The sequence below is a fragment of the Phyllobates terribilis genome, unplaced genomic scaffold (assembly GCF_046119375.1).
Source record: "Phyllobates terribilis strain yellow unplaced genomic scaffold, ASM4611937v1 Scaffold_3__8_contigs__length_932513732, whole genome shotgun sequence".
NCBI classification, from domain to species: Eukaryota; Metazoa; Chordata; class Amphibia; order Anura; family Dendrobatidae; genus Phyllobates; species Phyllobates terribilis.
In genome coordinates this window covers 107269075-107293365 of record NW_027362763.1, presented here as the reverse complement: position 1 = coordinate 107293365, position 24291 = coordinate 107269075, and the positions used below count along the sequence as shown (strand labels likewise).

At 49.6% G+C, this 24291-nt stretch overlaps 1 protein-coding gene across 4 annotated transcripts in view; it reads left to right on the top strand.

Annotated features, from left to right (window-relative positions):
- Nucleotides 1–1487: 1487 nt before the first annotated feature.
- The window catches only part of CD2AP (CD2 associated protein), an 84813-nt gene continuing 62009 nt past the window's right edge, over nt 1488–24291 (top strand). For 3 of the 4 annotated variants that reach the window (XM_073674103.1, XM_073674101.1, XM_073674100.1), the window contains exon 1: nt 1488–1626. In XM_073674103.1, coding sequence (XP_073530204.1) covers nt 1623–1626 — 4 coding nt within the window. In that variant the 5' untranslated portion in view covers nt 1488–1622. Of the gene's footprint in view, nt 1627–15911; nt 16062–24291 lie in introns of those variants that run through there. The other variant, XM_073674102.1, reaches the window with a different exon arrangement.

The window sequence follows — 24291 nt, the reverse complement described above, 5'->3', positions numbered from 1 at the left end:
GGCGGAGGTAGCGGTTCTGCTGCTGGCTTGTTGCCCTCCTACGGCCCCCGCCACATCTCCTGGTAGCGCCTCCAGCCTCTACTCTGACAGACACAGCAAACCTTCTTGCCACAGCTCGCATTGATGTGCCTTCCCGGATGAGCTGCACTACCTGAGCAACTTCTGTGGGTTGTAGAGTCCGTCTCATGCTACCACGAGTGTGAAAGCACATTCAAAAGTGACCAAAACATCAGCCAGAAAGCATTGGTACTGAGATGTGGTCTGTGGTCCCCACTTGCAGAACCTCTCCTTTATTGAGGGTGTCTTGATAATTGCCAATAATTTCCATCTATTGTCTATTCCACTTGCACAACAGCATGTGAAATTGATTGTCAATCAGTGTTGCTTCCTAAGTGGACAGTTTGATTTACTTGGAGTTATATTCTGTTAAGTGTTCCCTTTATTTTTTTGAGCAATGTATATATATACCCCATGTATCTATGTACATTATATATATAAAAATATATACATAAATAATATAAAATAATTTATAATAAATATAATTCTAAAAATACAATATTACAAATATTATAATCTAAGTAATATAATATCAAATAATTAATAAAATAATATAATAAATATTAGAAATACATATTATAGTTAAGTAATATATAAAATAAATAACATTTTATAACATAATAAATGTAAAAATATAATAAATTAATAATATGAAATAATAATATATATAAATACATTATAAATATTATAAGTAATATATTAAATTAATAATGAAATAATTACCGTATATAACAACAAATATAAATAAATAAGTAGTATTAATATAAAATAATTAATAATGAAATAATTATATAATAAATATAAGTAAATAATAATAATATAAGTAGTATTCATATAAAATTATTAATAATCATAAAATAAAAGGATAGAAAAAACCCTAAAAGGAAAGTATACAAAAAAAATTATAAAAAAATATGTAAAAAAAAATACAAGTTAATTTCACCCTCCTCCCTTTTTTTCTCAGAATGTAAATAATATATGAAAAAATAATATATTTGGTAACAAAAAGCAAAAAAAAAAAAATAGGAAAATAGACCAAAAAAATGTTCTTGGAAAGTGAGGAGGAAAAATGAAAAGTTAACATTTTGGGCTATTCTACAGCCATTTCCCACCCTGGGGACATGTATGCTGGTATGTTGGTGACCCGGTGTGGCGGCACTGTCACTGCACCCATCATCACTGCCAGCACACAGCAGGATGTGAGGAGGAGGACTGAGGAGGCTGAGGGCCGGGCAGGCAGCGGGCTGGGGTCGGTGACGTAGCGCTGGTGACGTCAGCACACCTGGTAACAGCGGGCAGGCCGGAGTCTCCCTGTGTGTGTGGAGAGCAGGGAATGAGCCGGGACTTGGAGGAAGGGCTGCCATTGGCTGGCGCGCATCACGTGACGGCGCCGGGCTCCGAGCTGGCGTTCTAGTTCGCAGTCGTCTTCTGTCTCCGTGTGGTGCGGGCAGGGCGGGAGGAGACGTGACACGGTGCCGGGAGCCCCGGGGACAGCTCCGAGCTGATATTGATGGGCTGACAGCGCCGTGTGAGGGGAGCGAGAGGCAGGAGAGGCGGCAGGCAGCATGGGTGAGTGCTTCCCCGACACACAGGGCCCGTGCGGACGGGACACACCTGGGGACGTCACATGACTCCGGGATGGCGGGGGTAGTAGTGTCTGCATGGGAGGGGCGAAAAGTCCAGCTCCTTACAGGGCTTGTCTGGTTTTTGCGACCCCTTTAAGACGGGCCACTTAAAGGACCCTCCCGTGCTACCTTCCTTCCCCCATAACTCACAGTGTGGCGGCTGCAGAAAGTCAGAAACTCAGCTGCTGGGGGGAGAACTAAGGGGGGGTCCTACCAGCAAGATAAGGGGTGCAGAGAAGGCGGGGGGCGCTGTAACTGCACTAGGGGGTCTCTGGTGACGGTGTCACTGGTACATTGTGGCATTGGTTGCTAGTGATGGTGTGCTGATGGGATTTGTTGCTATGGACAATGTGGTCTTGTGACTGGTTGCTATGGGTTGAGATGATTGGTTGCTATGGACGATGTCTTTCTGGAATTTGTTGCTACAGACAATGCAGTTGTGATTTGTTGCTATGGACAATGTATTCTTGCGACTGGTTCATATGGGTTGATTTGACTAGTTGCTATAGACCGTACGTCTGATGTTTGTTGCTAGGGACGATGCATTTGAGATTGGTTGTCATGGACCAGGTATTCTTGCAACTGGTTGCTATGGGTTGATGTAACTAGTTGCTAAGGACTGTACATTGATGGTGTCTGTTGCTACGGACGATGCATTTGTGTGATTTGTTGCTATGGACAATGTATTCTTACGGCTGATTGCAATGAGTTGATGTGATTGGTTGCTAAGGACTGTACATTGATGGTGTCTGTCGATACGGACGATCCATTTATGTAGTTATTTGCTATGGACTGTACCCTGATGGAACTTGTTGCTATGGAGGAAGCCTTCATGTGAATGGTTTCTGTGGACAGTTGTAAATCTCCATGGTGATGTCAGTACTATTGCAGAAGTGGCAGAGGAGTGCAGCTGAGACCGTACCCGCCAGGAGCCTCTGTCACTGATCCCATCATATTTGGTTGGAAAAATATCACCACAGCTGTAGAACAGTGAAGGCCCAGACTGACCCTGATGAGGGGTTACCTCTTACTCTCCTGTCTTTTAAACCGCATAATAGATCGTCAGGTTTGCAGTACAGGGCAGGTAATCCATTAGACAATGACAGAAGCAATGCTTGCTGGGAAATGAGGGCAAGGAAGGTTTAGCACCTATAGTGCTGATAGAATGATGAGTGGAACTGGTCAATGAATAGGAGATGATGGGAAAATTAACAGCGCACAGGAATCAGGGCCGGTCCTGGATGTATTAGGTGCACCAAAGGCCGTGTGACGAGATCTAGGTGGGTGGCGGTGGCAAGACCAGAACTCGCCTTTTGAAAAAATTCTGCTCCTAAATACTAAACACTATCTAATAATGGTCAGCAAAGGACTGCTCAGCTGCTGGAGAAGGCCAAGCGGGAGGCTTTTTTTGCTGAAATGTTCACAGCCGAGGCTTTCAGCGGACAGGGGCTCTCAGAAGTGTATGTGCTTGCTGCCAGAAGTGCCCCCTTCAGGTGAACGCTCCGAGCTGTCGGCCACAGCAGCGCTTTGTGCTCCCGCAGGTTCCCACACCGCCCTGCATATCTGCAGCATTTACTCTGTAAACAAGGAAGGTGAGCGCTGTGGAAGTTCCCATACTCTGGCAGGATGGCCCAGCGCCTTCTTCACACGGCTCGGATTTTTGCCAATTAATTTGGATGATTAATGAGCTCACGTTGGGTCCAGACAGGCTGGAATTTTTATCCCAATAGCGTAACATTTATACATAGAAGCTGGCCACTGATCAGGCCCATGTACTTAGGGGTTGTCCAGGCTCTCAGGGTTAAAGTCTGCAGTCACTCTTGTGAATCCTCACAGCGAGTACAATGTGTGCTGTCCTAATACTCTGGTGCTTGGAGCTAGCAATTTGCATACTTCCGGCCACATTCCGACTAGACGTGTCCATCCTTGCTAAATTCACTTGTATAGAGCAAGGCCGCACACGTCTAGTTGACACGTGACCACATCTTTGCAAGACACCTACTTGATGAGGTCACGTTCCCAACAATTGAGAATCCTGATAGTGCGTAGTGACTTCAGATTTGAGCCCCAAGCCTGGACAATTCCTTTATGGGGTCTTTCTCAAATCCTCATCAAAAAATGGGTAAATTGCAAAGTAAAAACAAGCAACTTTGCAATTTACTTCTTAAATGGAAGCTGACAGCTGATGAATGGTGCCCAAATTACAGGCCGCGTGTATCAGGCACTGACTGCATGATTTAAGCCGTATACATTTAAAGGGAATCTGTCAGTAGGATCAACCCTCCTAAGCCGTCTATATGGACACACAGGTTGTAGAAAGTTGAATAAAATAAGACCTTGTAATCTGCGATCTGATGTTTAATTCCAGAGAAATCCACGTTCTTCTGTGGGCCAGAGAGAGAGATCTATGGGGTTTATGTTCAAGTTCGGATACAGTTCTGGTACCCAAACCGAACTTTAGACTAAAGTTTGGTCGAACCCAACTTTCACGGGTCCGCTCATACCTAGATGTTACCAGTGTGAGACATGAAATGACTGACAGTCTGCTCTCATAATCACTCACATCTCAGCAGTGAGATCAGAGCTATTGCAGTAGGCTGGCAGGGCCCTGTCCCCCCGGGGTCGGCTGGCACATTTTGGGTCAGTGACAATGCCACTGATCTGAACCTTCAGTCATTCGGGAGCTCACTGCCCCCTGGGAACCTAGGAGGCAGGAGATTGGTGCACTCATGAAGGTCCATCATGAAAGTAAAGCTTTAAAGGCGTTGCCCACTACTATAAAACATTTTATCATCTGGTGAAAAAGATGGATACGCTTCCATCGGATCGGCGTGGCTCTTCCGCATTCCTGCCTTCTTCTGATGGGGGGTCAGCTAACCACTGATTGGCTGCAGCTCAGAGACGGAAGAAAAGCTTTTCTGGTCCTCATGGTACATCACTGCTGCAACTGTTCAATCTTTGATCACCTGGATCCAGCGGCCCGAAGAGGACGGCAGCAGGTTGGGTCGGAGGAACACCGCTGGTCCTGTGGGTCAGTGTCATTTTTGTGTTCTTTTTATAGTAGTGGACAACTTCTAGGTGCGACCCAGTGAGTGATCACAGGTTGTCCTGCTGCCGGATCACCCAGCGATCAGTGTGTCATTCATTGCCTGCAGTGCTCCCACAGGGGAAATAAAGTATTACAAGATTCTCATTAAAATAAGTGAACTCTTAATTAAAGTAACCTATGAATGTATCAGGACCTCCAGAGAGAAGTGCACAAGGATCTGGATCCATGATGTACTGTCATTTGTGCTTTACGGGCTTGATATGATGTGGTGAAGGATAACATTAGGGTCATGTATGTCCGCTGTATCTGCCCCATTATGTTATGCCTGGCCGGACACGTGATGACTGGATTGTGCACTGGGTCACCATCTATAGCAAGATAGCGGTATGGTGCGTGATCCGCCATAGGACCAGTGCAATAGCCCATGTGCCGGACTCCAGGAAGGGCCAGTCTGCCCCCCAGACATCAGTGTTTGGGGGGTTACAGGGAGAGCTGTTCTAGTGCTAGCACCCGGGCCTGTGATCCTAGGACACGGTATTATAGGTAGACGGCCGGGGGGTGAGGACAGGCCTGTACAATACATTGCAGATACGGATCAGTCTTGTGCTGTGATTTGCAGGAAATGCCGGGCAGTGCTGCCTCTTCCGAGGTCGCAGCCGGTGGTCTGGAGGTTTTGTCCGGCTTCTTCCCTCCGCTGTTTGTTTCCTCAGCAGACAGCTGCTCCCGGTGTCAGGCGGATTATGTTTACCAGTGAAACATTGGATTATGATTCACAGTCGGGCGGGTTTTCTGCACAAGAACACAAAGTGCTGGGGGCTGTCCACAAAACCGAGCCCATACGGGGCAGTCACGGCTAGCTGATCATGAAGGAAGTAAACGGAAAGCTGGACAGTTTTTTTTTTTTTTTTTTTGTGTATATTCTTTCAAAACTAAGATTGGACAATGCACCCATCTTTTTTTACTCAGTGCAATGTATACATGGTGCAGATGGCAATATTTTTACTCCTTTGTAACCTCGTAGGTACTATAACTACACCCTCTCGATAACCCCCAGCCGCGGATAACTGCATATTCCTCTAATATGGTTTAACAGACATTGGGTCTGACCCGGTCTTGCCTCCAGTCTGGTCCTCCATGACAGTCAGTCCTCACGTCTGCAGTGGGTATCCTCGGCCCTGCAGTCTGGGTACCTTCACCATCACTAGGCCTCATCTGATGACCTGATTGGCGCCGTGCCATGACTTTGCAGGGGCTTGGTACATGGCAGGGGCGCCCAGTATGCCGGCTGCTTTGGAGGACCGTATTGGAAGCCAGACCAGAGCGGTTTCTAGATTTTAGATTTTTAAGTGATAGCCTAAAATTTGTTAGTAGTAGCCCAATGGATAGTGACATGACATGCCAGTGTAAGGAGACTTATAGGCCATGCTTGCACATGCAATTTGCACATTAGTAGAAGTCTGAATTTGTTAGTAGTAGCCCAAGGGGTAACATGTCTCCTTTTGGAGAGTGACATGCCTTACATGCCAGTGTAAGGAGACTTCTAGGCCATGCAATGCTCCTGGCATTGTTAGTAAGCCCTCTTCATGTGTGTAAGTGGAAGGACAGCTTCAGAGTCCTCCGTTGTTTCCACATAGTCAGGAGCACTAGGCTAGCCGTACTACTTTTTTCCCTCGTGCTTACGTATAGTTTGATCACCCCCTTAGAGGAGGAATGGAGGCATCTCCATGACTATGCTGTTTTCCTAGCTCTGGCCCTGTTTTGGGACGCCGGGACACCCCTCCGTTCTCAGGATAGGCCCTTGTAAAGCCTCCACTATGTGTCACCGATTTCTTACCGACCCTCCCTCCTTTCTTGTTCCCTTGCGTCTCAGGAATGTGCTACCTCGCTGCCTCATTACACTTTCTTGGCTTTTTCTTAATCTATAAAAGGTTTTCTTGTAGCAGAAAAGGACCAGGTGCAAAATCCTGTTAAATCTGTGTTTTTTGTTTTGTTTTTTTTCCTTTTGTGTGGCCAGGAGTCAGTGTCTATCACCCATTAATTCTCCGCTGGAGGCGCTGGGTCTGGCGATGGCGCGTCTCCCTGGTTTTATAGGAACAATTGTATGTTATCATTTTATCAGGTCCTAGAGTTCAGGGAGTGTAGTGTCTGCCACATATGACAACTTAGTCACGTGGGGTGGGGGAGGGGGCTTTTATAAATAATGAAGGGGCTCCCGACTGACGACACAACACTCAAATATACTAGTATTGGTGGGGACTTTACTATTGGGGTTATGGCCTATTGTGAACATTGCTGATCTGCAGTGTTGCGATTTTTACAACGGATTTGTGTGCAGAAAAGTACAGAAGCAGAAAATCTGAAGTAGGGATCCTGATGGCTGATATCCCCTGCCTTTGGTTCGGGCGGCACGTATCGGACACTGGCTGGTGACGGGTTTGGGCGGCACTTATCGGACACTGGCTGGTGACGGGTTTGGGCGGCACTTATCGGACACTGGCTGGTGACGGGTTTGGGCGGCACGTATCGGACACTGGCTGGTGACGGGTTTGGGCGGCACGTATCGGACGCTGGCTGGTGACGGGTTTGGGCGGCACGTATCGGACGCTGGCTGGTGACGGGTTTGGGCGGCACGTATCGGACGCTGGCTGGTGACGGGTTTGGGCGGCACGTATCGGACGCTGGCTGGTGACGGGTTTGGGCGGCACGTATCGGACGCTGGCTGGTGACGGGTTTGGGCGGCACGTATCGGACGCTGGCTGGTGACGGGTTTGGGCGGCACGTATCGGACGCTGGCTGGTGACGGGTTTGGGCGGCACGTATCGGACGCTGGCTGGTGACGGGTTTGGGCGGCACGTATCGGACGCTGGCTGGTGACGGGTTTGGGCGGCACGTATCGGACGCTGGCTGGTGACGGGTTTGGGCGGCACGTATCGGACGCTGGCTGGTGACGGGTTTGGGCGGCACGTATCGGACGCTGGCTGGTGACGGGTTTGGGCGGCACGTATCGGACGCTGGCTGGTGACGGGTTTGGGCGGCACGTATCGGACGCTGGCTGGTGACGGGTTTGGGCGGCACGTATCGGACGCTGGCTGGTGACGGGTTTGGGCGGCACGTATCGGACGCTGGCTGGTGACGCGCTCGGGCGGCACGTATCGGACGCTGGCAGGTGACGCGCTCGGGCGGCACGTATCGGACGCTGGCAGGTGACGCGCTCGGGCGGCACGTATCGGACGCTGGCAGGTGACGCGCTCGGGCGGCACGTATCGGACGCTGGCAGGTGACGCGCTCGGGCGGCACGTATCGGACGCTGGCAGGTGACGCGCTCGGGCGGCACGTATCGGACGCTGGCAGGTGACGCGCTCGGGCGGCACGTATCGGACGCTGGCAGGTGACGCGCTCGGGCGGCACGTATCAGCTGTCAGATTCCCTTTAACCAGTGCCGCAGATTTCACCTCCGCAGTATGCCCAGTAATTCTGCAGGTCTGCACTTGCCAGTTGATCCGCTCTCAGTTTTGGGCCCCGTTCACAAAACCGTATGGGGACAGAATGATTGTAAAATGGTTATTCCCAAAAAATAGTAACTTATTCCCTATCCACAATATAGGGGATAACTTACTGATCTCTGTGGGTCCGGCCACGGGGGCTCCCAGTGATCTAGATAATGGGGCTCTGCAGAGCCTTGTGCTTAGTGGAGCGGCGGTGCACAAGCTACAACTCTGCCATTTATAGTCTATGGCACTGCCGAAAATAGCGGAGCGCTGTGTTACGCGTTATCCAGCAGCGCTGTAGAAAATGTATGAAGCAGAAGTAGAGCGTGTGCCCGGCTCTGCATATAAGACCGGCTCTGCATATAAGACCGGCTCTGGATGGGGATAACATGTTATCTTGGGAGTAACCCTTGTTTTGTCCCCATATTTTGCAGCGTACTTACACAGGCTGATGATTTTATGACCCCTTGTTTTCCGATTATTGGCCCGATATACAGTCGGACTGCTGATATTAATAAGATGTGTTGGGGGCTTGATGCTGTGGCTGGCATTCAACTGAAAAGGACCATAGTGTGAAGATATCTATCCATCACACTGATATCCGGCAGGCAGGGTGATTGCCTCTTTTTCAGCTGAATCCCAGGCTCTCTATACAATCCCTTTACACTTTATGTTGGGAACTGAGCTACTAGTTAAAGCGGTTGTGTGGCCTAATTAAAAGTGTTATGGGGTGGGGGGGCACAGAGGGGTGAAAATAATCCCATACTTGCCTGCTGTCACCCTCCAGGATTCTACACGGACCGCTGCAACGATCTACATTGGCACTGAAAGTGATAACCTCACCGAATCTCTGAAGCCTGTGATTGGCTGCAGCGGTCTGGTGACTAGAAACTGTGACATCATCGCTTCCGGTGGCCACAAGGAAGCCACGGGGGTAAAAGCGGATGAGCAAACCTGAAGTTGTTTTTCAGGCCTCCCATGCCCCGTCCGCTTGTTTTTTAAACAACCCCTTTAAGACAACTGGGATTCCTCCATTATCTGAGCTGATAAAGATTTATTCTGCCAGACTGCGATAAGCCAGGACTGATGCCAAGTGCCGGCCCGGTCTGGTGCGGACATATAGCTGACTTTATGGACCGGTGCCAGCCGCACACACCTCAGAATTTCTCTAACTCCCCCATAAATACACGGATCTGCCTGTTTACTGACAGTGAGGTCTCTGGCATCGCTGATCTCCCAGGGGCAACACAGAATTTGGCATTATGAAGTCCAACATGGCCGTCCTTTGTCCGGGAGAAGATTTGCACATGCTGACCTGTTACAATGATGGCCCGGGCTTCGTACCTTGCATTGGTCGCTCTTTCCCCTTTTGCTGACTTGTGTTGTCCTTGGTCTGCAGGTGTAGCAGCATTTGTTGTACTCTGCGAGGAGATGTGGTACGCCCCCCGGCTGTGGCATTCTTTTATTACACTCTAAGCTCTGGAGGCTGCAGTCACTTCCTCCACGTGACAAGCAGGAAAGCACTGTGCCGTCTAGCAGCGCTGCTGTCGCCCGCAGGTGTTGTCCTGCACCAACGTCTGCGTGTTATGTGTGCAAACACCTGGGAGCAGCCGGCAGAGGCGGCCATGGTTGCTTCACCACAGAGACGCCACATTCTCCTGTCTGGAGTCGCTCTACCTGTATACAGAGTACAATGGAGTATACGTCTCAGCTGGGTTTATTTTGCATTGCTGCACCCTCCAGCAACGTTTAAGGGGTCCTACAATTTGGGGAGCTCCTTTCTAAGTGGTGGGACAGGCAAAGCCTCAGTCAGGGACCAGAACATGGTCCTAGCACTTTCCCTTAATAAAAGCCGTTACAGTCAGCAGGTTCACTTTCACATTTGATCATCTTCTTTGTAGGGTTAATCTGTAATCTTCAAATAATATTAAGCACTAGATGGTGGCCCGATTCTAACGCATCGGGTATTCTAGCATATGTCTCCCGACCCTCCTTTATAATGCCCCATGCAGGAAGTCATATCCCCCGTATATAATACCCCATGCAGGCTGTCACATCCCCCGTATATAATACCCCATGCATATGATACCCCATGCAGGCTGTCACATCCCCCGTATATAATACCCCATGCAGGCTGTCGCATCCCCCGTATATAATACCCCATGCAGGCTGTCGCATCCCCCGTATATAATACCCCATGCAGGCTGTCGCATCCCCCGTATATAATGCACCATGCAGGAAGTCACATCCCCCGTATATAATGCACCATGCAGGGAGTCACATCCCACTATAGTGCCCCATGCAGGAAGTCACATCCCCACTATAGTGCCCCCATGCAGGAAGTCACATCCCCACTATAGTGCCCCCATGCAGGAAGTCACATCCCCACTATAGTGCCCCCATGCAGGAAGTCACATCCCCACTATAGTGCCCCCATGCAGGAAGTCACATCCCCACTATAGTGCCCCCATGCAGGAAGTCACATCCCCACTATAGTGCCCCCATGCAGGAAGTCACATCCCCACTATAGTGCCCCCATGCAGGAAGTCACATCCCCACTATAGTGCCCCCATGCAGGAAGTCACATCCCCACTATAGTGCCCCCATGCAGGAAGTCACATCCCCACTATAGTGCCCCCATGCAGGAAGTCACATCCCCACTATAGTGCCCCCATGCAGGAAGTCACATCCCCACTCTAGTGCCCCCATGCAGGAAGTCACATCCCCACTCTAGTGCCCCCATGCAGGAAGTCACATCCCCACTCTAGTGCCCCCATGCAGGAAGTCACATCCCCACTCTAGTGCCCCCATGCAGGAAGTCACATCCCCACTCTAGTGCCCCCATGCAGGAAGTCACATCCCCACTCTAGTGCCCCCATGCAGGAAGTCACATCCCCACTCTAGTGCCCCCATGCAGGAAGTCACATCCCCACTCTAGTGCCCCCATGCAGGAAGTCACATCCCCACTCTAGTGCCCCCATGCAGGAAGTCACATCCCCACTCTAGTGCCCCCATGCAGGAAGTCGCCTCCCCACTATGTAGTGACCCCATGCAGGAAGTCGCCTCCCCACTATGTAGTGACCCCATGCAGGAAGTCGCCTCCCCACTATGTAGTGACCCCATGCAGGAAGTCGCCTCCCCACTATGTAGTGACCCCATGCAGGAAGTCGCCTCCCCACTATGTAGTGACCCCATGCAGGAAGTCGCCTCCCCACTATGTAGTGACCCCATGCAGGAAGTCGCCTCCCCACTATGTAGTGACCCCATGCAGGAAGTCGCCTCCCCACTATGTAGTGACCCCATGCAGGAAGTCGCCTCCCCACTATGTAGTGACCCCATGCAGGAAGTCGCCTCCCCACTATGTAGTGACCCCATGCAGGAAGTCGCCTCCCCACTATGTAGTGACCCCATGCAGGAAGTCGCCTCCCCACTATGTAGTGACCCCATGCAGGAAGTCGCCTCCCCACTATGTAGTGACCCCATGCAGGAAGTCGCCTCCCCACTATGTAGTGACCCCATGCAGGAAGTCGCCTCCCCACTATGTAGTGACCCCATGCAGGAAGTCGCCTCCCCACTATGTAGTGACCCCATGCAGGAAGTCGCCTCCCCACTATGTAGTGACCCCATGCAGGAAGTCGCCTCCCCACTATGTAGTGACCCCATGCAGGAAGTCGCCTCCCCACTATGTAGTGACCCCATGCAGGAAGTCGCCTCCCCACTATGTAGTGACCCCATGCAGGAAGTCGCCTCCCCACTATGTAGTGACCCCATGCAGGAAGTCGCCTCCCCACTATGTAGTGACCCCATGCAGGAAGTCGCCTCCCCACTATGCAGTGACCCCATGCAGGTCCCCTATGGCCCCATACAAAAAAAAAAAATCCAATACTCGCCTCACTGCTTCTCTGGACTCCAGCTTAGCCGGCATATTCCCGCTGTGCGCAGTGACCGCTCAGGAGAGAGCGCGGTGTAAAGACGTCACCGCGCCCTCTGACCTGAGACGTCACAGAGCATCAGCGGAAGACACAGGAGCTGCTGTGCAGGCACGGGGAGGGGTAAGTATGACTCCGGGTGCCGGGGCCCTGATCGAGCGGCGGTAGGGACGGGAGGAGAGGAGAAGGGAGGGGAGGGGTAAGTATGACGCCAGGTGCCGGGGTCCTGATCGAGCGGGGGGAGGAGAGAGGAGGGAAGGGGAGGGGCGTCACACTTGTCCTCGGGAGATAAGCGGCCGTAGCCGCTGATCTTCCGACGATAGCCGCATGTAGGTCAGCGGCGCCTGCGGTCGGGGGACTTATGCTGCGAGCAGCCGGCTGCATCGCCGCTGACCTCCGTGCCACACATGAGCCGCTAATGGCCGTCATGTTTTTCTGAAATGCCGCGTCGCTGATTGGCCGCGGCCGGACCAATCAGCGACCCGGGATTTCCAGGACAGACAGTCAGACGGGATAAGACAATTATATAGATAGATAGATTACACTGCTCCCCAGCCTCCTGGGTTCTTGCTTTTCGGGGCGGGGGGTGCGCTGTGTTCCTTTCCTAATAATTATCTGTTCACACCATCAGCATGGTTGCGATGCTCATCTGAACAGCACACTTTCCAATGCTGGAAACAGGTAGCTTTGCCTCTGTAGCATTGGAGGGGCTCGGGGGCACTAACGTTGGCCAGGTCATACATTCCAAGCGCTGTTAAAGGTAATCTGTCATCAGGGTTTTGCTATTAAATCTGAGAGTGGCATAATGTAAGAATCAGGGATGTCACTTATTAGAATGTAGCTTCAGTGTTTTATCAGCAGGAGATTATCATTAGAGGACTAGGTGCCATGTGCCAGACAGTCAGGCTAATCTGTATAACCCTGCCCCCACCACTGATTGGCAGCTTCGTGTGTACACTGTACATTTCTACCAATCAGGAGTGTGGGCAGAGTTATACACAGCCCAAAAGACTTAGCTGTGCACCATTTACATCAGATAAAACAAGGATTCTATCAAAACTGCAGCAAGCAGCCCAGTAACAGACACATCCCTGGAATTAGGGTCTCAGTCCCTACTCCATGCTGCTCTTGGATTATATAGCAAAAACCTGACAGTTTCCCTTTTAAAGAGCTTTCAAGCACTGCTCATGCTCTGCCTCTGCTGCTAGAGTGCAGCGGTGGCCGGTAACCTAGGCAATGAGCATTAAACAATGACGTTGTGTGACCACTGGTGCCCTGTAGTCATGATGGCCTGTCAACAAAGACTGTAGGCAGCGGTGTATAAAGAGGAGCAGCTCTGGGTGAGTAAAGCACTTATTACTTTTACACTTGGCTGAGCCTATGCACACAAGTATTCTTGCTGAAACCTTTTTTACATGGGCATATAATCCTCCAGCTCATAACTGCCCTAAAAGGAGTATGTTTTATCTAGCTCCAAAGCATTTAATATAAAAGCCACTTCCTAAATTTACATGATGATTGAAAAAATGCTGCAGTGTTTTCTGTCTGCAGCTCCCTTGCAGACCTATGTGTTTCCATAGATAAATACTATAAACTAAGGAAGAGTCAGACAGCCGCATAACTCGGACGAGGATCGCAATGCAGTGCTCGGACTGGCCGACGGCTCTCCTGACCCAGGCATTTCAGCTGCATAGAAATACATGCTATGGTCGGGAGAGCCGCCGGCCAGTCCGTGCACTGCATTGCGATCCTCGTCCGAGTTATGCGGCCGTCTGACTGTTCTCAGATTCGGTGGCCATGCTTCTATTTGCCGCCTACGTCCTGCCACATAGACAGGAGTATGGTGGAAGACCAGGACTACGCAGCATGTGTTTGTAGTCTGTTACCATGGAGACACAGAGGTTTGCATAGGAGCTGTAGACACAAACAGTAGGAGACTGTAAGTTTGTCACAAAACAACATACGATGTGGACAATTATTATTTTTGGTCAAATCTTCTTCCCCCTTATATCTGCCTTCAGGGAGGAAACAAAGGTCATTAAGGTTGGTCATGTTGTCTTCCAGATGGATTAGATTGACAGAAGATGTAATCTGTCAGCAATGACAACTCTTTACATCCAGTCCCACCCAGAGCTGTATTTATAATTCTGCTGGCTGGGACTGGCAGCTGGCATAAGCGGCTGATCTGCAGAGCATTGGGCTGCGGTATGATGTGATCTGCTGCATAACGAGAAGCCAGGAGCTGGAATTCTCGGAGAATGATTCAATTAGAGCAAGGAACGTGGTGGCAGAGATACTTAATGCTTTATGAAGGCGATATCTAGATGTAAATTGATTGTAAGTGCCCTGTGTGCTCCATCACATTATGCATTGGATGAGGACCTCGTATCCTCTTTTATCTGGGGAGGGGCACTGTGTACTGGGAGTAGCGGCTGAAAGCCGGCTGAGGTGGACGCTCGCCGCAGGTTTCTGCACTTCACTCTATGGAATATGAGCTGAGTCGCAGAGTGCCCCTAGTGGTGGCTGCTAAACCGCTAATTCTGCTCTCAGGCATTGACAATGCAAATCCTTGCTGTACATTGGAATAGGCTCATTTCCCAAGTAAGCGTGGGAGAGATTTCTTAAAAAAAAAAATCTGCCGCCTGTGACAGCAAAACTTGGCTTTATGGTTGAGCTGCAGAGATCTGCAGAGGAGCTGTATGCACAAAACAAGGGGGGGGGGGAAATTAAGTTGCTGTTGGCAAAAGCCAATAGCCTAAAGGTGGTTATGTTCACACAGGGTTTTGGGATGTTCAAACGTTGTTCAAGCAGAAACTGACTGTCCCGTTTTGAGTTTTTTTTTCTTCTTCTTTTTCGGAAGCAGTTTTGAAGAGATGTTGTTTTTTATTTTTTTTTTTTATGCCCTGAAGTGACTTTTGATGAGACGGTGGCTATAGGTTGGAGCAGATTCCATCAGGATTCTCTTAAAAACAAAAAAAAATGACCGCAGTTTTCATTTTTCCACCACAGGTGTTTTTCAGGAAAAAAAAAAAAAGTGGAAATGAGTAAGAATAGTTTTTCCAAGTTTTCAGGAGGATTTTAGAGACTATCCTCCGAAACAAAAAGGAAATAAAAAACCATAGCCTGACTTGTAATACGAGCAGAATAAAAGAAACTGTTTGGAAAGGAGAACAACCTAGTGGAGGACGCTACTCCAGAAGTCATCCCTCTCCCAAGCCTTGCAGTATGACCAAGGAAAACTGGATGGCAGGCCTAAATGTAGGGTAGATATCTCTTCTAGGTGGTGCTTGCAATATGTCTCATTCTTGAAAATAAGAAACCTAATTTGCATATTTTTACCCATGGAGCATTGCCTATAAGACTGCATTCAGCTGGTCTCTATACATGTTCTATTACATGTTTCTACAAGTAGTCACCAAAAGGCCTAGAAAATTGTCCAAGATGTGACTTGTTGGTCCTGAATTTGCTTCATCCATGATCATTCTTTATGTTTTCTTAGTATAGGATTAGTTCCCCGTGTATAATTGCCTTACTATTAGTATTCCTGAGGTAACGGTAGGAGTTGCGCTCCTCTTGGCAGTGATCTTGGGAGACTCCGTTACCTTTTGGCATGAACACTCTTCTTTTCCGGATCCTGATCACCCCTCTATATGGGAGTTGTCCTTCAGGGAGGTATTGATCCTGTGATGACTGAGACTTTGAGACTGGTGTATGAATTGTAGACTTTGGAAGAAGTGAGCTCAGTAATTATATTTACCTGGATCATGTGAGGACGCCGCCAGGCTACACACCTATTCAGCAAAGGGGACAAAGGCTGCAGAAGATAAGGCGACCATCAGTGTTCAGGAAGGCAGGGTGATTACAGGAGGCTTTTCGCTATAGCTCCGAATTGTCACTTTCTCCTGGTTTCCAGGTTTGTAGAAAGAGAAAAAAAAAACAATTCTCTCACTTCTCTCTGCTCGGTCAGGTTCTTCTTCAGTTCTTTCAAGGTTTATAGCTCGCTCTAATCTTCTGTCGCTTTGCCCTCTGCTTTGTATTATTCGACTCCCCTCCCCTTAGCTTGCTTGCTTTTTGGGTTGGCCACCCTCGCCAGCTTCTTGCTTTTTGAATTGGCCACCCTCGCCAGCTTTTTGAATTGGCCACCCTCGCCAGCTTTTTGGGTTGGCCACCCTCGCCAGCTTTTTGGGTTGGCCACCCTCGCCAGCTTTTTGGGTTGGCCACCCTCGCCAGCTTTTTGGGTTGGCCACCCTCGCCAGCTTTTTGGGTTGGCCACCCTCGCCAGCGCCTTGCTTTTTGGGTTGGCCACCCTCGCCAGCGCCTTGCTTTTTGGGTTGGCCTCCCTCGCCAGCGCCTTGCTTTTTGGGTTGGCCTCCCTCGCCAGCGCCTTGCTTTTTGGGTTGGCCTCCCTCGCCAGCGCCTTGCTTTTTGGGTTGGCCTCCCTCGCCAGCGCCTTGCTTTTTGGGTTGGCCTCCCTCGCCAGCGCCTTGCTTTTTGGGTTGGCCTCCCTCGCCAGCGCCTTGCTTTTTGGGTTGGCCTCCCTCGCCAGCGCCTTGCTTTTTGGGTTGGCCTCCCTCGCCAGCGCCTTGCTTTTTGGGTTGGCCTCCCTCGCCAGCGCCTTGCTTTTTGGGTTGGCCTCCCTCGCCAGCGCCTTGCTTTTTGGGTTGGCCTCCCTCGCCAGCGCCTTGCTTTTTGGGTTGGCCTCCCTCGCCAGCTTTTTGGGTTGTCCCCCCTCGCCAGCTTCTTGCTTTTTGGGTTGGCCTCCCTCGCCAGCTTCTTGCTTTTTGGGTTGGCCTCCCTCGCCAGCGCCTTGCTTTTTGGGTTGGCCTCCCTCGCCAGCGCCTTGCTTTTTGGGTTGGCCTCCCTCGCCAGCGCCTTGCTTTTTGGGTTGGCCTCCCTCGCCACCGCCTTGCCTTTTTTTCCCTCGGCCTCCCTCGCCACCGCCTTGCCTTTTTTTCCCTCGGCCTCCCTCGCCACCGCCTTGCCTTTTTTTTCCCTCGGCCTCCCTCGCCACCGCCTTGCCTTTTTTTCCCTCGGCCTCCCTCGCCACCGCCTTGCCTTTTTTTCCCTCGGCCTCCCTCGCCACCGCCTTGCCTTTTTTTTCCCTCGGCCTCCCTCGCCACCGCCTTGCCTTTTTTTCCCTCGGCCTCCCTCGCCACCGCCTTGCCTTTTTTTTCCCTCGCCACCGCCTTGCCTTTTTTTCCCTCGCCACCGCCTTGCCTTTTTTTCCCTCGGCCTCCCTCGCCACCGCCTTGCCTTTTTTTCCCTCGGCCTCCCTCGCCACCGCCTTGCCTTTTTTTCCCTCGGCCTCCCTCGCCACCGCCTTGCCTTTTTTTCCCTCGGCCTCCCTCGCCACCGCCTTGCCTTTTTTTCCCTCGGCCTCCCTCGCCACCGCCTTGCCTTTTTTTCCCTCGGCCTCCCTCGCCACCGCCTTGCCTTTTTTTCCCTCGGCCTCCCTCGCCACCGCCTTGCCTTTTTTTCCCTCGGCCTCCCTCGCCACCGCCTTGCCTTTTTTTTCCTCGGCCTCCCTCGCCACCGCCTTGCCTTTTTTTCCCTCGGCCTCCCTCGCCACCGCCTTGCCTTTTTTTCCCTCGGCCTCCCTCGCCACCGCCTTGCCTTTTTTTCCCTCGGCCTCCCTCGCCACCGCCTTGCCTTTTTTTCCCTCGGCCTCCCTCGCCACCGCCTTGCCTTTTTTTCCCTCGGCCTCCCTCGCCACCGCCTTGCCTTTTTTTCCCTCGCCACCGCCTTGCCTTTTTTTCCCTCGCCACCGCCTTGCCTTTTTTTCCCTCGCCACCGCCTTGCCTTTTTTTCCCTCGGCCTCCCTCGCCACCGCCTTGCCTTTTTTTCCCTCGGCCTCCCTCGCCACCGCCTTGCCTTTTTTTCCCTCGGCCCCCCTCGCCACCGCCTTGCCTTTTTTTCCCTCGGCCCCCCTCGCCACCGCCTTGCCTTTTTTTCCCTCGGCCTCCCTCGCCACCGCCTTGCCTTTTTTTCCCTCGGCCTCCCTCGCCACCGCCTTGCCTTTTTTTCCCTCGGCCTCCCTCGCCACCGCCTTGCCTTTTTTTCCCTCGGCCCCCCTCGCCACCGCCTTGCCTTTTTTTCCCTCGGCCCCCCTCGCCACCGCCTTGCCTTTTTTTCCCTCGGCCTCCCTCGCCACCGCCTTGCCTTTTTTCCCTCGGCCTCCCTCGGCCCCTCGATGTTGGCCCCTTCCTCGGTCTTGCCTGCCTGCATTGTTCTGGTGGTGTGCTCCTCATCTACACACCACTGGTTTATCTGATGCATCCATGGGGTGATACGTCCGGTTTCTCTGGTTTCCTTGTTGTTTTCTGCCTGTGATGCCGTCAGGTGTGGGGCATCTGTTTGCTAAACATCAGCGGGTGGAGCTGCACATACCTGCGGCTGCCAGTGTGGGGCACCAGAGGTAAACACTGAGCGCCGGTCATGAGACCCATCCAGGCTATGGCAGACCTTCATGTGTGTGGGAGGACGGCAGGATTCTTAGCAGCCCTGTGTTTTCAGTAAGCATGACCCTTGTAAAGAGGAGGAGACTGGTCTATATAATACCTACCAGCAATTGGGCTGCCGGAGACTGCACACTGGGTTACAGCTGAAAACAAGTATTGATTCCACTGGGTGGCGCTCTGCTCCATGTTTATTACAATATCATGTTGCTGCAATTAATGAATAACTCATTGGCAAAAAATGTGCTAATTGTACTATTTCATCAGCCATGGATCTCTACAGGCAACTGTCAGACTTCTTATTCTGAAAATAGTATCAGAAATGTCATTCATGTGCTGGGTGACAGGTCTGTTGTGCCGTTCTGCCTATCTAGTCTCCAACAGCATAACGAATGGGAAAGTAAACCAGACTGGTATTGTTAGGCTCTCTTCAGATCCTTTAAGATGAAAATCCAGTAACGGTCAGGCAACGTTTTCTCCACAACTGACCATTCACATTTCTTTTGTTCTCCATCCGGCTCAGACCACCATGATGATTTATTTTAGTCGTGGTCGTCATCGATATACTCGCTCTGCTACTGCAGACCTGTAAGGTTGTCTAAGGCCACAGTACCCTTCAGTCTTATTCACACCCTACGTGCAGGAGCTGCCATAAATCACACACCCCTTGTTGCAGTATGCGCTAATTCACTCTGGAAATAAACCCATTCTTATTGGCAGAGTCTTGTGGGGCCACAGACCTGTGATATCAAGGAGCCCCCGATCATGAGAATACTGCCTGCAGAATGTCTGGGGCCTATGACTGCCCCATGTCCTTCCTTTGTAACTGTGTATGTGAATGCTGCTCACGAATACTGCAGCCACTTATCAGGATCTCTAATGCTGCCCCCTAATTGTCACCCCAGTGTCAGTGAATTTGTGATAAGGGCTGAAAATAATTTATTTCCCATGTACACGGGCAACGGAAAATTCTGCTGATTTACCCCACTGGTGTTCATGATACTAATGTATAGTAGTAGAGAATTTCTGTAAGTTATGCTGGCGTTACACATCCGATTGTGGTCAGCCGACACCTTGTGTTATGTATGTACACAGTGACTCCAGCTCTGGGGTATAATACTGGATGTAACTCAGGATCAGTAATGTATGTACACAGTGACTGCACCAGCAGAATAGTGAGTGCAGCTCTGGGGTATAATACTGGATGTAACTCAGGATCAGTAATGTATGTACACAGTGACTGCACCAGCAGAATAGTGAGTGCAGCTCTGGAGTATAATACAGGATATAACTCAGGATCAGTACAGGATCAGTAATGTAATGTATGTACACAGTGACTGCACCAGCAGAATAGTGAGTGCAGCTCTGGAGTATAATACTGGATGTAACTCAGGATCAGTAATGTAATGTATGTACACAGTGACTGCACCAGCAGAATAGTGAGTGCAGCTCTGGAGTATAATACTGGATGTAACTCAGGATCAGTAATGTAATGTATGTACACAGTGACTGCACCAGCAGAATAGTGAGTGCAGCTCTGGAGTATAATACAGGATATAACTCAGGATCAGTACAGGATCAGTAATGTAATGTATGTACACAGTGACTGCACCAGCAGAATAGTGAGTGCAGCTCTGGAGTATAATACAGGATGTAACTCAGGATCAGTACAGGATCAGTAATGTAATGTATGTACACAGTGACTGCACCAGCAGAATAGTGAGTGCAGCTCTGGAGTATAATACAGGATGTAACTCAGGATCAGTAATGTAATGTATGTACACAGTGACTGCACCAGCAGAATAGTGAGTGCAGCTCTGGAGTATAATACAGGATGTAACTCAGGATCAGTACAGGATCAGTAATGTATGTACACAGTGACTGCACCAGCAGAATAGTGAGTGCAGCTCTGGGGTATAATACAGGATGTAACTCAGGATCAGTACAATATCAGTAATGTAATGTATGTACACTGACTGCACCAGCAGAATAGTGAGTGCAGCTCTGGAGTATAGTACAGGATATAACTCAGAATCAGTAATGTAATGTATGTACACAGTGACTGCACCAGCAGAATAGTGAGTGCAGCTCTGGAGTATAATACAGGATGTAACTCAGGATCAGTAATGTAATGTATGTACACAGTGACTGCACCAGCAGAATAGTGAGTGCAGCTCTGGAGTATAGTACAGGATATAACTCAGAATCAGTAATGTAATGTAATGTATGTACACAGTGACTGCAGCAGCAGAATAGTGAGTGCAGCTCTGGAGTATAATACAGGATGTAACTCAGGATCAGTAATGTAATGTATGTACACAGTGACTGCACCAGCAGAATAGTGAGTGCAGCTCTGGAGTATAGTACAGGATATAACTCAGAATCAGTAATGTAATGTATGTACACAGTGACTGCACCAGCAGAATAGTGAGTGCAGCTCTGGAGTATAATACAGGATGTAACTCAGGATCAGTAATGTAATGTATGTACACAGTGACTGCACCAGCAGAATAGTGAGTGCAGCTCTGGAGTATAATACAGGATGTAAAGCAGGATCAGTACAGGATCAGTAATGTAATGTATGTACACAGTGACTGCACCAGCAGAATAGTGAGTGCAGCTCTGGAGTATAATACAGGATGTAACTCAGGATCAGTACAGGATCAGTAATGTAATGTATGTACACAGTGACTGCACCAGCAGAATAGTGACTGCAGCTCTGGAGTATAATACAGGATGTAACTCAGGATCAGTACAGGGTCAGTAATGTAATGTATGTACACAGCGACTGCACCAGCAGAATAGTGAGTGCAGCTCTGGAGTATAATACAGGATGTAACTCAGGATCAGTAATGTAATGTATGTATACAGTGACTGCAGCAGCAGAATAGTGAGTGCAGCTCTGGGGTATAATACAGGATGTAACTCAGGATCCGTACAGGATCAGTAATGTAATGTATGTACACAGTGACTGCACCAGCAGAATAGTGAGTGCAGCTCTGGAGTATGATGCAGGCTGTAGTTATCTGATATAGTGTCATGTTGCACATTATTATTGTGGTTTGTGGTCATTATGTGATGAGTCTTAATTTATGGTAATGGCCACAGCTTGTTCCTGGAAAGTCCCTTTGCACAATGCTGATTTGTGTCCGCGCCCAGAACCTCCCTTTTCTCCATTCTGAGGTCTGGAACCAGTTCACACTGTGTCCCAGTAATATTGCCGGCTGCCGGTGTGAGAAGAGTGTGGAGGACGTGGCTTTGATATTTCCTGTTGGTGCCTTCAGAGTACAGGAGCTCAGGTGCCTGTTTTCCGCGCTGTCTTGTGTTCCTGGTCGCTCCTGCCTGTGTGCAATCTCTAATATACAGTGTGAGTTTCCTATTAGTTTGGTCAGATGACGTCTGCTGTCACTCCCGGCCACTTGCGTAACACGGCCCTGATTTAACAACATGATGCATTGCCTCCAGATAATTGTCAGGAAGTCACCACCTAATGTGTGAATCGCTCCCTCTGACCAATAGAAAAATAATATTTACTATCACCGTGTCTGTAAAAGTCTGATCTGTGAAAATATAGGAGAAAGGGAAGGAGGTGAGCTGTGACATCTCCTATTCTGAATGGTGGATCCTGTGTTATGTACTGTATATACAGTAGATATCAGTCATTGTACAGGAGGAGGAGCAGGTGAGCTGTGACATCACCTATTGTGAATGGTGGATCCTGTGTTATCTACTGTATATAGAGGTGTTATCAGTCATTGTACAGGAGGAGGAGGTGAGCTGTGACATCACGGAAGCAAAGCTGAACTTTGGGATCCTGAAAAACGCAGCAAAAACCGTATTTTTGTAAGCAGCTTCTTTACTGCCAAGAGAGCAGGTTTTGCCCGCAGAAAAAAAAATGCAGCAAAAACACGTGTGAACATAGCCCGAGCCAGTATCTTAGGAGTTGTTCACTACATTTTATTACCCCGGGGCCCCTAAGTGGCTTTGTAATTACCTTGCGTTGCAGTCACTGCCTGTGAGTGGCGCTATCGGTGGCCGCTCACAGGCATCACGTGACCCCCGGCTGCAGCCAGCTCTGACATCTGTCATGGTCCCGGATGCAGCCGGGGGTCTCTAATTTGCGTTCCACTGATGGCTGCTGGGCTGTGGGTGGGGTTATTCCCCTGCGCGCTCTCACTCTCCCCATTCATTGGGAAAGCGCGCGGTGGATGCTGGGAGTGACACACAGGGTAACCCCGCCCACAGCCCAGCGTCCACCGCGGGGACCACGTCACTCATGTCACGTCTCACTTGTCTTGATGTCAGCGTGGGGTCATGTGATGCCTGTGAGCGGCCAAAGATAGCTCCACTCACAGGCAGGATCTACAACACAAGGTAATTACAAAATCCCTCGGGCCCCGGGGGAATACATTGGGGGGGTAATAAAAAGTTGTGAACAACCTCTAAAGTGCCATTTTCCCCCCCATCTGAATGCTGATGGGTAACTGGTGTCAAATATTTTTTTATTTTAATGGAATTCTCTTAAGATTTCCCGGTGTTCTTGCTTTAGCTGTGCTGTTTGGCTTCTGTGTACAAGTCCCAGATGGGCAGCACATGTCGTCTCGCTGACGTGTTTCCTCTCATTGTAGTCATATATTTCAATTTTATCATATTTACCCACCTTATATGTATTGTGCAAAATCGTGCTCCCCTTATTGTCTCCCCACGCTGTGAGCGGGCACAGATTTGGATGGTTTGGGCGTCTGGACTCTGTAGCTTTCTTCTTTTTTTTTTTGCATTTTTATCTATAAAGGTAAGCCGAGCGTAACGTATCTATATGTACCCTGCCAGCTTATGCTCCGGACATGCGCAGGGGTGGTGCCCTGCACCGCTCTGCCCTGCCCCGCTCTGCCCTGCCCTGCACCGCGCTGCCCTGCTCCGGTTTCTTTGTCAGCACTCATTGTAATGGCACGATGATCTATAACGATGGGATGAAGTGAAACTTGCTGAGCCCGGTGTTTGCCGTCCTGTTTTACTTCCTGTGTGCCCGGTGGCCGCCGCGCTCCGCACAGGTCACAGCCGGTCACAGCCGAGTCTCTTTGGAGTATTTCTTGTACTACGGCTATTCATGTCTCTGATCTAAAAAGAGGAAAAGATGAATGCAAAAAAAATCAAGAAGTGAGGCGGGTGATGTTTGCTGGCGATGCTGAGCAGAGGCACATGGGCGCTGGGAATGTAGTTTTTGCTAGAAGCAGACTTCCTATTTCCAAGTCTTGGTCTTAGTGTAACCCTCGCTGGTGCAGCGCTCTCATTTTCTCACCGACATACCCAATGCAAATTTGCTGAGCTCAGGTGATTGCGACTGGTCACCTCTGTTTACAAATCCAGGAGTTATTTCCATTTTGGGATGATAAAAAATGGAAATAAAACATTCCAATAAAGGATCTTTCTAAGTAAATCTATTTCTAAAGGTGCTGTTGACATGAAATTCTCACCAGATGTCAGTAACAACCCATCCAGTGCACACAGGCAAAGAAAATAAACCATAGATGTCCATGAATTATGTGTAATAATGAGAAGTGGCTCAGGGAAAAATTGAGACTGAGATGCAAAAAGTCATGACAGCTGCTGAAATCTATTAGTAATTAGAAAGCAATCCTGCTACTTAGTGAAAAATGATATCAGCTAGTTCAACTGATGGCCTATAAA